At 42.0% G+C, this 16,135-nt stretch overlaps 1 protein-coding gene and 1 long non-coding RNA gene across 3 annotated transcripts; one reads left to right on the top strand and one right to left on the bottom strand.

The window, feature by feature from the left end:
* Window positions 1–60: 60 nt before the first annotated feature.
* LOC130134722 (uncharacterized) lies at window positions 61–854 on the bottom strand. Its single transcript, XR_008814253.1, has 2 exons — window positions 391–854; window positions 61–260 (listed from the first exon to the last, which is right to left on the bottom strand). It is a non-coding gene; the product is annotated as an uncharacterized LOC130134722 (long non-coding RNA).
* Window positions 855–12,448: 11,594 nt separating this feature from the next.
* On the top strand, window positions 12,449–16,135 carry LOC115682356 (uncharacterized). Of its 2 annotated transcripts, none has more exons than XM_030606551.2 (6): window positions 12,449–13,881; window positions 13,973–14,187; window positions 14,561–14,783; window positions 14,953–15,038; window positions 15,322–15,413; window positions 15,542–16,135. In XM_030606551.2, exons 1-6 carry the CDS (start codon window positions 13,792–13,794, stop codon window positions 15,781–15,783), a joined length of 948 nt encoding a protein of 315 aa, XP_030462411.1. In that variant the 5' UTR covers window positions 12,449–13,791; the 3' UTR covers window positions 15,784–16,135. The 2 variants fall into 2 exon arrangements, with proteins under 2 accessions (XP_030462411.1, XP_030462410.1); XM_030606550.2 differs by having other exon boundaries at window positions 12,453–13,881; window positions 13,973–14,193.

The raw sequence follows: 16,135 nt of genomic DNA, 5'->3' as shown, positions 1-16,135 counted from the left end.
GTTGTTCGTAATAGTTTTCTCGTGTGCGTGGTGCTGTAAGTTAGCAAGTGATATAAGAAGTGGAATTTACCTCTTTTGCAAACATTTGAGAGGTATTTGTCAAGTGGATGTCTTGGTTGTGCTTAAAATTTTGAATAAGCCGTCGGGATGAGACAGATATGGGGAGGTCCATTGATGAAACAGTGCTAGGCACTTTATTTCTTGTGCCGACAGGGCAAAGAAACACTCGCTCTTTTCTTTTTCTTATTCTTTTTTTCCTTCTGAAATCAATATCAAAGATAACTATTTGGTGACCGCACTCCCATCACATGAACATATTTGGTGACCGCAAACTAGCTGGTCTTGCTTTGATGTTATTCAAAGGTTGCGTAAAAGGATGCCCAAATTTACCTCAAGTTACTTTCTGCAGCTAGTAAACTCGAGCTTCGATATTTGAACGAACTCAAGGATCTGCGAAATTTCCGCCACCAATCAGCACTTCATAACCCGGATTGGGGATGAACGTGTCGTCATTGCCGGGAATGTAACTGCGAGGTGTTCCATCAGCTCCACCAATATTAGCATCTTCATATGACGGTGGTACCAACCCGAGGCCTACGCCTCGGCATTTAAGTTTTTTGCCTCCTCCTTCGCTTCCTTTGTCCCTTAGGGCAAATGATACTTCCATCTGGGCCAAGGATACAGTCGGGCTTTTTCATATCGACATCCTTGGAGTCTTGGGGGGACTTCACGTCCGACGCTTGGTTGACGAGGACCGGAAGAGGATGGCTCCTTTATAGTTGATGTTTACGGGGAGAGTTGGGTGGAGTTTCAGCGGTGGATTAATAGAGGATGTCTTCATCCATTCAATGTTCTGTTAAACATATTATCCCACAGGGCCACAGGTTCGGGACTAGATAGAGATATCGCTTCTTTGCCCCATCGATTAACTTCCCTTTTAAGTTGTGCTATTGCCGTCACCAGCTAAGTCGGCTAATAAAATTGAGTGAATATGTACACTTGGTTTTAGTTGCACCTCACTATTCCTTCTTGTAATTGAAGAACATCAATATCCCAATATCCGAATTGAGTTTGTCGCGGTTATTCATGAGCATAGAGGCTAGAGAGTAACGTAAAGGACAAGGTCTTAAGTGAAGCTTTGGTGAGAAGGACATAATTCTTGGTTTTGGTTTGCACTTACTGTCAAGGGTACCCTTCACATGCCCATTTTGCAGCAATCTGTATTGATCATATTCCTGGAGCTGTTTGACCGTCCGGAGGTGCCGGCTTCAACCGCGAGTCTGCACAGTCGCGGTGTCTATGCCATTCCCTAGTGAGTGTCCACTGTCTAAATTGTGGAACTCACGGAGACGCAGCTGACCAAAGAGGTCCTCACTTGTAGAGAGTTTCACTTTGTCTCACCGAGCACATTACCATATCCTAGCTTAAAACCGTCGAGATCTCTTGGCGGGGACCACCGTGGGCAATTGACAAGGCTTCGCTCTCATCGATCCAGTTTCTGTTTCACGGTAATGGCCGTAGAAATACAAGAGAAGATTCCTATGCTGATCAGGTTATGATGAGTGATTTGGTCAATCGAATGTTGCTGAAGGCACTTTCGGGGCACAACTATAAGGCTATAGATAAAATTATGCAGAAAATCACGTTTTTACATATCTCGGATGAGGTTGGGCATAATACATAAACATCATCCTTATCCCCGTGATGAAGGGCCATCATTCTTTGTCGTCATGATCAATGGTGTGAACATTATTATTCACGAAGTAGTTTTCCGCCATCTCCATGACGTTTGTTGACTCAGGCGAAGGCCGTGAGCATGTGGTGGTGCATAGGCCGTTTGTTGCCCATACAGGCTCACAAGTCCTTGTACAAGATAAGCCGTCCTTGTACAGATAAGCCCCATGACGAGGATTGAAGTGCTTGTCCGCGTTTCCATTGAAGAAAGAAAGAGCTCCATCAATTGGAGAAGGCCACGAAGGAGTCTAAAGTCCCAGACAACTATTCAATTTGAATTGTCAAAACATCAAACGTTTGATTAAGCATGTGTGTATCCCGATAAGTATGGCCGTGATATAGGGGCCGTCCCGGAATGCCGTGTTGTTTTACTTTCTTCTCATCTCCGGAAATCATGGTGGGATAAGCGTTGATTGAAGAAGAAGGAAGTAGGAAAGTTAAAGAAATCTATTTTGAGGAAATTAAGAATTTCCAAAGCCGACGCGACCAGAGACCAGGTATTAATTGACGAGGCAGCGGCAGTTGACTTCCGCCGCTGCACCACCACCACCACCACCACCACCACCAACGTCAACGAAATTCAGGTACGGTCACATTTACCTGTCCTTTGGATCTTTCCATCGTTCCCGTGAGCGGAAATTTATATGATTAGATAAGTCTTTTCATGCATTTCAATGGGTCACGGCAAGAGAAAATAAGAAATAAATCAGACTTTTCGTTGTGATACTACAATAATAATAGTCTCGATTCCTGGCACTACCAAACTCATACAAGTCAACATTTTCGATCCCTTAATCGGAATTTAACTCGCGTCTTATCTTTAAGACGGACCTTTCTTGATCTACGAAATAGAAACCACGTCGTCCAAACTTTTCAAAGGTCGAGAAACGAACTATGGATAGCAAGTAGAAAAGATAAGCCGGCAACTTGATCTAATTCAATTTCAACCCTGCCCTTCTTCTTTGTTGCTTCTTTCTTCTCGCTTCATCTTGACATTTTCAAGCATTCATCGTACTCCCCACGCCTGTCCAAATCCCCCCTTCAAATGCGGGAAGCTAAAGATGAGAGACTTTTGAGAGTAGTGGTCTTTCACGAAGGTTTTCTAAAAGATTCGGAGTACTTTGATAAAAAGTGAGGTCAACTTTCAGGAATTTATAGCCACGGAGCAGAATACGGATTCATCTGCGGACATTGATTACGGCCAAATCTCTCTCTTGAATTAGTACCGACCACAAGGATAAAATCAATCAAAAGTGGCAGACATTGAAATTTTTTTTTATAGTATTTTACAAAGATGAGCACTAGGTTTTCAGCACGAGGAACTGCTAATGTTGAACTTTGAGCCTATGCTGTGCATAGTGCGTGGTGGGTGCATGGCAAAATCAACTAGGCGTTTCAGTACCATGTTAAGGGGACAATCTCAGACTCGCTAGTACAGGACAAGACCTCACTCAAGTTCCTTGTTCTTTTGGCGATTCGCTTCTCCAAAGTCGAGTTGAAAATTGGCTATGCACGAAAATATGAAGGGCGCAATTTTGATATGAGTTGAAATATGGTACAGATCCCGAGATCGAATTGCTCACGTTAAGCATGATGTGATTGTTGAGATCTTCCTATTATTCGGAACTGTGGTACATATCATGGGGAAATTGAAAGGGTCTATCTTTGGTACATATCACGTTAAGCATGATGTGGTTGTTGGTGACGAAAACCTAAATTAAGAAAATTCAAAGTTGAAATATCCAGTTTATAGTATCAAAATGGAAAGATCTTACTGCATTTGTGTAAGTTCTGTTGCTGCTGTAATACTTCAGGACATACACATACCTTTTTTTATTGAATTTATTTGGCACAAAAAATTGGAATCTTCCATTTTCGAAATGTAAAGCATTTTGAAGTGTTCTTGCATATCTGGTCGATTTTAAATCACAATACTTTTGAATTCTCCGGTATTCATTCTCTTTTATTTATAAAATAAACTTTCACAAAAGTTTAAAGAAAACATTAACGGAAATAATTAGATTAGATGTTAAATAAAGGTAACATTAATTATTTAGCAATTTTTTTGCGGTGGAAAGAAAGCTTCCATTCATCAGAATAATATCTGAGAGGTACATACAAGCCTAGTAAATTCCAAACAATTGTGGAACAAAGCAAATACTAGAACGCAAATAACAAAGCACAAAACACAATTTACATCTAAAAGCACACTCTCATCCTTCAATTACAGATTTGCCACCGTAAACGTTCGGCGGCCGATCACCAGATTCAGTGATGAGCACACGCCGAGATCCCCCACTCAATTTGCAACGGCTTGTAGTGCGCGTCTAGGTTCAACATTCTTATAACCATCGCCGTGCAGAGACACCAACGTTAATGTGTTGAAAGAATACAAATCAAATACCTGTAAGGAACTCTCAAATCTAAATCTAAATCTAAATTGAAAGAGTAAAACTTTCAGATCTAGACCTAAATCTAAATCGGGAGAGAAGAGCAGCCTAATCTTAGAGAGTTTGTGGAGCCACATCACGGACATCTTCCTCGATGGCTGTCGACGAGACGAATGGCTGAAATGGACTCCACATTTACCTAAGATCAGCTGCAGAAATTTATTCTCACACACAATCTCTTAAAACAGAGCGTGAGAGAAAAGAAAAGACAATCAAACAAATAAAAAGAAAATCAAAGGCCAATTAGGCTCTCAGCTTCAGAAATTAAAGGTGAAAGCCTACAGGAGAGCTTCAAAAGATGGAAGAGCTTTTGCGAGATGAATGGGTTTGCGTCGGCACTTTGACATTGAAAGAAAAAGAAAATCAACATAATCCCTCACGTAAAAGTTGTAGGTAGAACAATGGAACAACACATCGCGCTCATTTTAGAAATACATAGTTCTTTTTTTGGGAAATTTGTATGAAATAATTCGCTTTCAAATTCATATAAAGATTGATTCAACTATGATAAAATAGATTGGCACATGTTACCAAAAGAGGAGGAGGTTCGAATAATTTTTGTGTGGTGAAAGTTTAACTATCGTCGATGGTCCTTTTTGTGAAAAAAAGAATTAGCTTTTCAAAAATAATTTTAATTATTGTGCTGGAAATAATCGCGACTGATAAAAAAAAATGTTAGGATGTGTGGCTGGATGGACCCTCTCATGGATGAGATTTTTCCAAAAAGAAAAAGCACCGACTTCTATGATTGATGGGCAACCAAATGATGTCACATGTTATGCTTTGAATTGAATTCTTTGCCCCAAATTCCCTAAAAGAGAATCACAGATGGCACAAAAAAAAAAGCAGCAAAGATCAAGAACCCACCAAGAACCGTCCCACTACTGTCCACAAAATGTTAGTGATTCGAGTTTGTTAAATTTCGGGCGTGGGACCAAGAAATCATAACATTTTAATACTCGATTTATTTTGCGAAAAATAAATAATTTTCTAAAAATGATAGCTTGTATCGCTTGAAATGATTATTCAATGAAAATTTGTTTTCATTATTGACAATACTTTATGTGCAAACATTCTCGTAGATGATGAAAATATTTTCAATTTGTTCATTTTGGTAAGCGACATAAACCATCCTTTTTAGGAAAATATTTTACAAATTCTTTGTTTTTCGCGAAACAAATGGAGCCTGAAAGCTAAGGTATGTATTGGCTGGAAGTGTAACGGACTTCTTATTATTTTGTGTTGAGCCGACATAGCAGAAGCTCAATACCTTTATTTGGGGGAGATCGCCAAGGAAGAGCACAAGTCCTAGCCCATCAATGTCTTTGGTTAGACTTACTTTTCCTAAAAAACTTAAGTCAATGAGTTATTAACCAATTAAGATATATTAAATACTCCATTTTACATCGCATCTTCGATGTTAGACTTCTTTCGCATAACACTATCACAAGTGAACATCAACAAATCTCCCCCTCTGTGAGCTATATGTGTCATTGGGGTATGATTTCTAATCTCCCCCTCTATGACTTCTTTCGCATAACGCTATTTGCCACCTCGATCGGGAAATCACATTTTAAATTCCTTTCCATAAGATATTTACTAGGCATTCATCACATGTTGTGCTTGACCCATCCAAATAATTGGCTTTGATACGACTTATTAGGTCGATGCAGCACAAACCCAATACCTTCGCTTGAGGGAACTGGCAGAGCGAAAATCCAAGTTCAAGCTTGTTAAGATATCTTGTTGGACCTATCTTCACCCAAAAGTTTAAGTCAACGAGTTATGGACCAATTATAGTATATTAATTGATTCACTTGACACCACATCCATGATCTGAAACTTCTTTCGCATAACACATTCACACGGGCACCTCAACATTCAGATGTTGAAATGGGAAACTACTAAATACATGCCTCACATTTCACGCAATGACCACTTACGTACCCCTACTTTTGAAAATCACTTCGTACCTTCACATCAATTATCCTTATGTTTTTATTTACAAAAATGTCATTTAACTTAAAATGTCGGTGCCCAAACCCTTCTCACACCGATCCAAAACATCAAAACCCACCAAAACCGAAACACCCAAACCCTAATTAAGCAAGATGGTAAAAATCAGTTTGTAAGAAGAGATAATTTGATCTTTTTAATTTGGGGGCTTTGCTTAGAAGTATGTGAATGATATTTGTAAAAATTGAGGCATTCAGATGATAAAAAAGTGAGGTATGTGTTTGATACTTTCCCACTTAAAATCAACTAAATTCACGACGTGTTTTCGTTTGGCGGGCCAAGAAAAAGAGAACTCTTTAGCGTGGAGGTCAAGAAGGGAGACACGATGAGGTGTGGTTCTACCAGAGAAGTAACGAAAAGTGGGTGAATATCGGAGTCAAGAATTGACTGGTTCTTGAACTTACCCTCCATTGCTTTGTGCTTGGTCAGATCATATGCCATATGCAATCCGCGTACGACTTCGTGCTCTACACGAACAAGTAAACCCCCCCAAAAGCTAAAAAACAGGAAGAAAGAAAGAAAGAAAAGAAGGAACAGGAAGTTTGAGGATAAAGAAAGAGTGTACACACATTCTTACCGTATGCGGTTGGGAGTTGGCCTCCAACAACTATTGTGACTTCCATGCTCAAGCAATTGGATTCGGTCTCTTTTCCTTTTCATCATTTTTCTTTTTTGGGCAAGAACCATTTCTAGGGTCATTAGCTTGGGACATTTTCTATTTATATCAAAGAAAGGATGTTAGCTCTCAGCCTTATAATTAATGTATGACATGATATTCTTTGCCCCAATATAGGTTCAAGTTTGAACGTCTTTTGTTAGCACTTCAACTGCCACAGATTGCTATATAGTTTCCCAAAGATGTACCCTTCAAATAGGGGCTAGCATTAACCGGCCTAAGTCTTCCTCGGTCGCGTTCAAGGGATCTGAAAATGTAGAGAATTGCGAAGTCAAAAAGTTTGTCTTTTTCACCCAACGTCAAAAGCATAAACGGTCTCGAAACATCTGTGTCCCCTCATTGCGGAAAAGTTATCCAACCTACTTCTAGTACTCATTCAAATGAAGTGTCACTCTAAACTACTCGGCCATTGAACCACAGTTGATATGCTGCCTCATTGCAGGTAGAGAATCGATCACATAATTCCATTGAAGAGTGCTCGCGCAAGGTAAAAATGGGACCTTCACCTATCGAACCTGTCAATATGAACACAATTAGCATAAACTTGAATTGATTCCCCAAATGGGTCAAAAAAATGAGAAGCAGTCATGTCTACTATGTCATCAAAACTAACAAAAACGTTAAACCATTTTTACGAGTATATATTTAGGGCAACGAATTGGGTTCTCACGATGGGGTCGGCTATGACCATTTGAAAATACAATTAGATATCCGTCGTCTAGTCAACATACTTCTTTATTCACTCAAATTTGTTTATTGGATGTAAGTGTATAGCGCGGAAGAGAGATGACTCTCCAACCAGAAACAGTTGAACATACGCGTCAAACTTTGAAGACGCGACAGACCATTTTCTGGTTTCTACCTCCGGTCCGCCAACTGCTATCTGTGTGAGCCTACTGATTGAGCTGCTTCTTTAAATGCGCAGAATAGAGAGACCTCCCACTCACTCCCCTTTTCCAGCGTTTTAGTATCAGTCCCTTTTCAATCTGTTCGCACTTATCTTTCGCCTAACGTTAGTTCTCTCAGACCCTTTGCCCACGGAATGAGACAGTGATGTACGAGAAAATCTTCTGTACACTAAATGTGTGAACGGCACGATTTGCACGTCCCATTGGTCGAGTCAAAAGGCTCGAACGCAAAAGAGTAGGACATACGTTTCGGTGATGTACGTAAACATTTACGTATTCCCTCTCCTACGTTTGATTCCATAAGCATAGTTATGGGATTTTGAAGATTATCTGCTGAGTAATCGCAGTCATGAGGTTGGCAAGTATGTTAATAAGACAAGAGCAATGTGACAAACATTGAATGCAGGTGGACCCTCCTCCATGGATGTGAGGTTTGCTTGGAGGGTTGTTAGATGGCTTGAGGGTTTCCTTGTCTTCTATAAAACATTATTTTCCTTCTTTATCCAATCTTTGGACATAATCTTGTGGGCTTTGAGGGACCAAGGATGTGAAATAAAACCTAGAATAGGAAAGTAGGAGGCCACCAAGTCGTGGAACACGTGCGTGACAGATATAGCATTTCACATTCCAGCATTCAATCCGATCCCTTCATCCTCTCCCCACCACAAAATGTCCTGTGGCTTAACTCCGATGAGCAAATCTTGCCATATCGATGCTGCTAAAGACTTTAATCAAGATGCAATGCGATTTTCAGAAGGGACTAAGGAAGAAAGATGCTTCGTGAGTGGGATCTGATTGATTTTTCCCATTCTGTGCTTTGTACTCGCTTAGGCAGTGTCCAACAAAACCTTTTCTTGGTTGAAGATTTACAATATATAAGCCGTGACTTCTAATTTTTTTTGTGTATGGGGCTATATTCAGACACTATATATAGTAAACTCTCGCATGGTAGACAGAGTTAGTTATGCCCTTTTTTTGTCCGATCAAAGACAAGTCATCCAAGACACGGAATCTCATCTAATTTTTCAAATTTTCCCCACTCCGTAGTGTGTTAAGCCCTAACTTTCGAGCAACATTGTAATCTATAGCTCAGAATCATGATTGGTTTTCAAAACCCTCTCAAGATGCATGTACGAGGAAGTTAGAGAATTAGAATCCATCGCTTGATAGTCTCACAATACGACGGTCTAAAGTTTATACTAATGAGCTTAGACCACGGATACTCCATAAAATGAGATGTCAGACTTTTGTTGCACCTTCTAACAAGTGTTTTTTTGAGCTCTCCATTGATAGGATGAGCCCCCAACACAAATTTCGCATTGTTGAGTGACATATTCACGGAGGAATCTCGTGGATGGTCCGGCAAAAGAGATCGCGAATGTAGAGGCACGGCGGATCAACGTAAAAGACTTATGCGCGAGGGCAAGTTTTGTTAACATGCACGCGAGTGTCACGGATCAATGCGCAAGATCGAGATCGTGCGGCAATTTAGGCTTTTGTTGGTTCGATAGATTGCCTAAGTCAAGCCTTTTTGTTCCAAGGATTGATGCTTGCTCACTAAATTACCCAATTCGTAGAGAGAGAATGTGTTTAGAGAGAGAAGCTTTAGGAGAGAACGTACACTTATTGCACAAATGTCGGATGATACAAATGTGGAGAAGATCACCCCTATTTATACATGTGGAGATCTACTCTTCTCAACTACCATTTCCTCTATTTAAAATAAGACTACTACCTATCTCATTAATACAAGTGTGCATTTTCAAGAGATAGTTTTATTCCGTTCCCTATAACCGTCCCTTGGTACATCGAGCCTTGAAAATCTTGGAACCGTGACACGAGAGTGTCTGCGAAATGAAAGGCCGCATCGAAACTTGATGAAGTCAGATCGAACTTCTGCCGCGCTCCCATCACACCCGAATATCAAATTCATCAGACGAGCGATGACGCTACACCGCCTTCTCGATGCTTCCGAAGTGGGGGGAGAGGGAGCGAGCGCGAGATTGGACACGAGTCATCCGCGTCAGCGCCACCAAAAATCAATTTTTTAAAAGCCAGAAGCCCTTAGACCAAAAAAAAAAAAATAAAAACCAGAAGCCCCGAGCACAAGAGATTAGAAAAATAATTAGCCAGTTGATTAGCCAAAGGAAGCAATTACAGGGGTACGTAGTTTCCAACCAGTGTAGTGGAATACAAGACTGTGTGTAATTGGATGTGGGGGATCTTTGTGCCCTAGAAAAACCCTACTAATGACCACTCAACATGGGCATCCTCGCAAAGGGCAGTGGCAAGGAGAGAGCCAAATAGTCAGAGCAAATAAGGCCCACCGTCCTTTATACTTCGCCAGTTTCAGTCTCTCTTTCTTTCTTCCTTCCTTTCTTTCTTTTCCTTCCTTTTCGAATTTGTTCCATGTTTTCATTATTGGGATTTGATAAAAACTTATTATATTCGTCTTCGATTGGAGTCAAAATTGAAGATATCACACAAAAGCCTTTTCTTTCCGTGCATCCATATCCCTCTCTTCTTCCCCCCACTCACGTTCTGGGAATCTGGTGCCATCCCCTTCCTCTGTGTTCCCACGTGTCCACTCGATCCCCACCCCCCCTCTGCATCTGCACTGCAGTCGTCAGACTAGAGGAACTTGTCAAATCTACGAATCTGTCCCGCACGTGACATTACGTAAAACTAGGCCAAATTCCCTAAAAAACCCCAAACTTTAATCTTTATCTCAATTATATCCCAAACTTTTTTTTATCTCATAAAAAATCTCAAACTTTTACTTTTGTCCCAAATCTACCCCGTTTACTATTCGTCTAATTTTTTAATATTATTTTTTATTTTTTCGAATTTTTTTCTTTTCTTTTCTTTTTCCTTTCCTTTTCTTTTTTTTTTATCACCTTCAACCTCTGGCCGGTCGCCGGTCCGGCGACCGGCCAGAGGCGGGGGCCGGCGAGGTCGGCCCCGCCGGCCGCTGGCGAGGCTCGGCCCCGCCGGCAACTGGCGAGGTCGGCCTCGCCGTTGCTGGGCGAGGCCGAGCCTCGCCAGTTGCCGGCGGGGCCGCCTCGCCCAGCAACGGCGAGGTTCAGCCTCGGCCGACCTCGCCGTTGCTGGGCGAGGCCGACCTCGCCAGCGGCCGGCGGGGCCGAGCCTCGCCAGATCTGGCGAGGCTCGGCCGAGGCTGAACCTCGCAACGACGAGGCCGACCTCGCCAGCTGCCGGCGGGGCCTGGCCTCGCCAGATCTGGCGACCTCGCCGGCCGCTGGCGAGGCTCGGCCTCGCCCAGCAACGGCGAGGCCGACCTCGCCAGCTGCCGGCGGGGCTACCTCGCCGGCCGCTGGCGAGGCTCGGCCTCGCCCAGCAACGGCGAGGCCGACCTCGCCGGCCGCTGGCGGGGCTCGGCCTCGCCCAGCAACGACGAGGCCGACCTCGCCAGTTGCCGGTGCGGTCGGCCTCGCCAGTTGCAGGCGGGGTCGGCCTCGCCAGCCCCCGCCTCTGGCCGGTCGCCGGACCGGCGACCGGCCAGAGGTTGAAGGTGATAAAAAAAAAAGGAAAGGAAAAAGAAAAGAAAAGAAAAGAAAAGAAAAAAATTCGAAAAAATAATATTAAAAAATTGGATGAAAAGTAAATGGGGTAGATTTGGGACAAAAGTAAAAGTTTGGGGTTTTTTATGAGACAAAAAAAAGTTTGGGATATAATTGGGACAAAGGCTAAAGTTTAGGGTTTTTTAAGGAATTGGGCCCGTAAAACTAGGCTAACAAGAAGAGTTTTGAGTATTTTGTCATCTTTAATAGAATAGAAAAAGTTCTAGATTCATTATAATTATATCAATTCAATCTTAAATCTTTTGTATTTGTGCCAATTCATTCCATCGTCTGCATCGGCCGGACGGCCAACATCCACATTAGCATCGTCCGACAAAAATTAGTGGGATTGATTGAATTGACACAACCATAAAAAGGTTTAAGATTGAATTGATACAATTACAATAGATTTATGATTCTTTTAGTAATTTTCTCCGTCCTTAACGATGCCTTCTCCTTAAAAAGGGAAATGTGTAATGAGTGTTCGAAAATTAAATTCCTCATGACATGCGCATGAATCGCAAGAGATTCTGTTGAAAGAATAACCACGGAGCATCAAGATGTATAATTGATATACTTGAAATCGGAATATTTTTCTATTGAGTATGGTTAATAAGTACGTCATATATACTCATTAACAAGACTCTTACATTAACTTTTAGAACGATGAAAGCCCCTTTTTCAATTTATTTTAGAACATTTGAGGATCAGATTACAAAACAAATATATATATATATATATATATATATATATATATCGATAAAAACGGGGAGGGCCCAAGTTGGTTCTTCTTAATTCCGTCATCTCTCGCAAAGGATTTCAGTAATTTAAAAGTTTTACCTTTTTGCCAATTTGGTTATTAGCGCAAATTAGTTCCACCATTCTTAATTGATGGATTGAGCGGCGTAGCTCATGTAATTTTTATATCCATATTCGGTAAATCACGAGAAAAAAATGAGATCACATGACAGGTCGTTATCGATGTTGCCCCACTTGTTTAATGCTTTACTAGCAGAGCCTACCGTGCGATTGGACAACTCCCCCCCATTTCGAAGGTCGCTAGTATTAAACCATAGGCACCAAAAAATCAGTCAAAGTACCTGAAACCTTCAAGCAAGAACTGCAAAGATTCTTACAAAAGTCACAAGAAGGGAGGGGATAAAACTGTGAATCTCTCTGCTTTTGACCGATGCCAAGCGATGCGGTTTCATCTTTCTGATCTTCTCTGCGTGCTGTCTGTGTGGAGAAGAAGACAAGGCAAAAAAGAAGGCCAGGAAATCTGATTCGTTACGCGGAAATTCGGATTTAATTTAATCATCACCACCTTTTAATTAAGTACCCAAGATTTCAAACATCACATGCTTCTCCTTCTGCTCAAGCCATAGACCAAGTCCCCATCAATCTCTCTATCTTCCTCTCCCCTCTTGCGTATCATATAGAGGTTGGACTATCGATGTGGGCGACGGAACGAGTCCCCCCGTAGATAAAAAGGGAGATAAATTCCTGTTTTGGAGGCCTCGATCTTTGTTGGGTTCGTGCAAATCTTTCTGCTCTCTGCAATTCTCTCATTGCAGTTCGTAAAGGGCTCTGCTTTTTTGGTTTGGGTGCTTTCGCTGGATATTCGTGCGCCCCCATTTCTCTTTGGTCTCAACTCTCGAGATTTTCTTTTCCGTGGCAAAGAAAGAGAAAAGAGAAATTCGGATTCCTCTTTCGATTCCTCTCGGTTTGCGCCTTTGTCCTCATACGAGCGCCCTTAAATAACGAACCACCATTGTTTCCTGCAGAAAACCTGGGCTTCAGTTGAGACAGCGGGAGAATTTCGTCGTTCCTCTCGAGACTTTCTCTGAATTCCTGACCCTTTTTCGTCCTCCGTCTTTTGGTTTTTGATTTGACGTGAAGGTTCTGACGTCGAATCGTCACGACTGTAGAAACAGGGGACCTGTTTCTGTTTTCTGTTTCTTCAGTGTTGATCAAGAGGAGGGCGATTGAGTTTTCTTTAAGGTTAGTGAAATAGCAGAGACAGAGGGAGAGGGAGAGAGAGAGAGAGAGAGAAGAACAATCACTTCCTTGTAACAGTTGCGTTTGGCAATTCCTTGGATCGTTGTTTTCGGTTTTTTTTCTTCCCCTTCGTTTTTCCATTTTCTTTTTTCGTCGTTTAATTGCCAACGAAGAAGAGAAAGAATCTTAGTTTCCTAAAAAATAGCTGTCGGGAAGAGTCGAAAAATAGTATTTGCTCATCAGACCCATCTTTTTGGTCCGATCATTCTGTGATTTTAAGAGGGAATTATTAGTATCCCGATAATCCCTCCCTCCCCTTCCCAAATCCCTCCTCTGTTTTTCCTCTGTTTCTCTCCATTTTCAGGGTTTGGAGAGAGAAGTTGATTTCAAGAAAAACCTCTCTCTCTCTCTCTCTCTTTCTGGAAATTATGGTCGTTGACAAGGACTCAATGCAATCAAATCTGGTTTGCTTCCTCCGATGCACAACACCAGTCGCGCAATCCCAATCCCTGCCCAAGGTATGTTTCTCTGTTTGCTGCATTTTTTTTTTTATGTTCATCATTTTTATACCATCTGGTGATTGATGTGAAACTATTGGTTGTTTGTTAGATTGATATCAGGAACCTTAATCGTTTGTGGCACCCCTGGGAGAGGGAAAAGGTTGAGTATTTCACATTGGGTGATCTCTGGCGTTGTTACGATGAATGGAGCGCCTATGGGGCCGGTGTTCCGATCGTCATGAGCGGTGGAGAGACCTTAGTTCAGTACTATGTGCCCTATCTCTCGGCTATTCAGATCTTCACCAGCAGTTCCTACGTGAACAGGTTCAGGTGATTTCTAGCTCTTAGTTTTTATCCTTTTGTTGCAGCTCAAGTTGTGGCTTTTTTAAAGAACCGGAAAGATTTTAGAATTCTGCGGTAGCTTTCAGTTGATTTGGATTAATTGGTGCCCGCCATTTTCGGGGTGGTTGAGATCGATACAAAACTTCGGGTTGATTTAAAAAAACCCTTCAGTTTTTGTATTGATCAGCATAGCAGAGGAGTTTTGGCTCGATTAGCATCTGTTCCGTTTCCCAGATTGTGTAGAAGTAGCTCCTCAAGCATTTATGTGCTGCTTTAAAACTGCTTCGAGCGTCCATTTGAGATGTTCACCAATCGAAATCTTCTTGGTTGAATTAACGGGGATTGGTAACTTCAGGGAGGAGGCTGATTCTGGGGATTGTGAGACGAGGGACTCGTTCAGCGACTCCTGCAGCGAAGAGAGCGAGAGCGAGAAGCTATCAAGGACGGACGGATGTTCATCTGAAGACAGCGGGTTCGAGCAAGACACGCTATGGCATCTGAATGACAGATTGGGCTACCTCTATTTCCAGTACTTCGAAAGATCAGCTCCTTATGCGAGAGTCCCTTTGATGGATAAGGTGACGTCACTGCCTCATGCCTTTCTCAATGAGGCCAATAGTTTTAGCTTTTGGATGTCTGTATTTGAACCCAAATATATGTGATGACTACCCTAATTATTTGGATCATGCAAAGCTCGACATATTTGGATTTAGCAGCGTATGATGTGTTCTTTTATGTGGTTTCCAGATCAATGAACTCGCCAAGAAGTATCCTGGTTTGATGTCTTTGAGGAGTGTAGATCTTTCTCCTGCTAGCTGGATGTCAGTGGCTTGGTTAGACCCTCTCTCTCTCTCTCAAATACATGCCTCAAATACGAAGACAAAATGAAGTGTCAAAACAGGAAGAGGGTTCGATGCTTAATTTATTTCTTGAAGTCGGTGATGAAGTTTACCTCAGTCCTAGAACATAGTGCTGTTTCCATAAATTTAGCCTGAATCCAAGCTTTACGCAGACTCTATATGACCATAATTGGTGAATAAATTAATCAGGGACATGAAAACTTGCTTATATCAAGAACTTTTGAATATGAATGAAACTTTGAATGTGATTATGCAGGTACCCAATATATCATATTCCCATGGGAAGGACCATAAAGGACTTGTCCACTTGCTTCCTCACATACCACACCCTTTCCTCTTCATTTCAAGGTACTCAAGTAGTCATCTTTTTTCTCCACTATTCTCTCATGTTCTCCTTACCTTTTACTCTTTTGGCTGTTCATATTCTTTTGAATGTTTACCAAATGTACTCCGTGCGTGTCTATGTCAATTACAAGATATGGACCTTGAGGACGACGCCGAGTGTGCTCAGAGGAAGCGAAAGGAAGGAGAAGGCATCAGCCTCCCTCCATTTGGGCTGGCCACTTACAAGATGCAGGGTAATGTGTGGGTCTCGGGCAAGAGTGGCCGGGACCAGGAGAGGCTGATGTCGCTGTTGAGCGTGGCAGATTCGTGGCTAAAGCAGCTCCGGGTCCAGCACCATGACTTCAACTACTTCATGGGGATTCGGCGTGGCTAAAGCACCAACTTGCGCGAAAAAAGTACTCCGGAGAGATGTAGAAATGACCATGTAAAAGAGGCGGAGATAAAAACAGAAGACCCTTTTTGAGGATCAAACGTGTTAGGTTAACCGCGATCTTACGATGAGGTCGTGTTCGAGGAGGCTACTTTAGCTGCCCAAACCTATGTGAGACATGAACGTGATGTTTGTTGAGTTCGAGGGTTGTGTTTGGTTTTTCGTTTCTAACCACTGTGTAGTGTCTAAGTAGTTTGTAGGCTTAATTCCTGTGATGCAGAGGGGGTTTGGATCTGAGAAATAGGAAAAAAAAAGTAGGAGAATAGAAGGGTACTTTGATCTCTGGCTTTGTGAA

This window comes from Syzygium oleosum, unplaced genomic scaffold (genome assembly GCF_021117445.2).
Source record: "Syzygium oleosum isolate NSW1041296 unplaced genomic scaffold, Sole_v2.1 Sole_v2.23, whole genome shotgun sequence".
Lineage (NCBI taxonomy): Eukaryota > Viridiplantae > Streptophyta > Magnoliopsida > Myrtales > Myrtaceae > Syzygium > Syzygium oleosum.
This window is presented reverse-complemented; position numbering and strand designations above follow the sequence as displayed.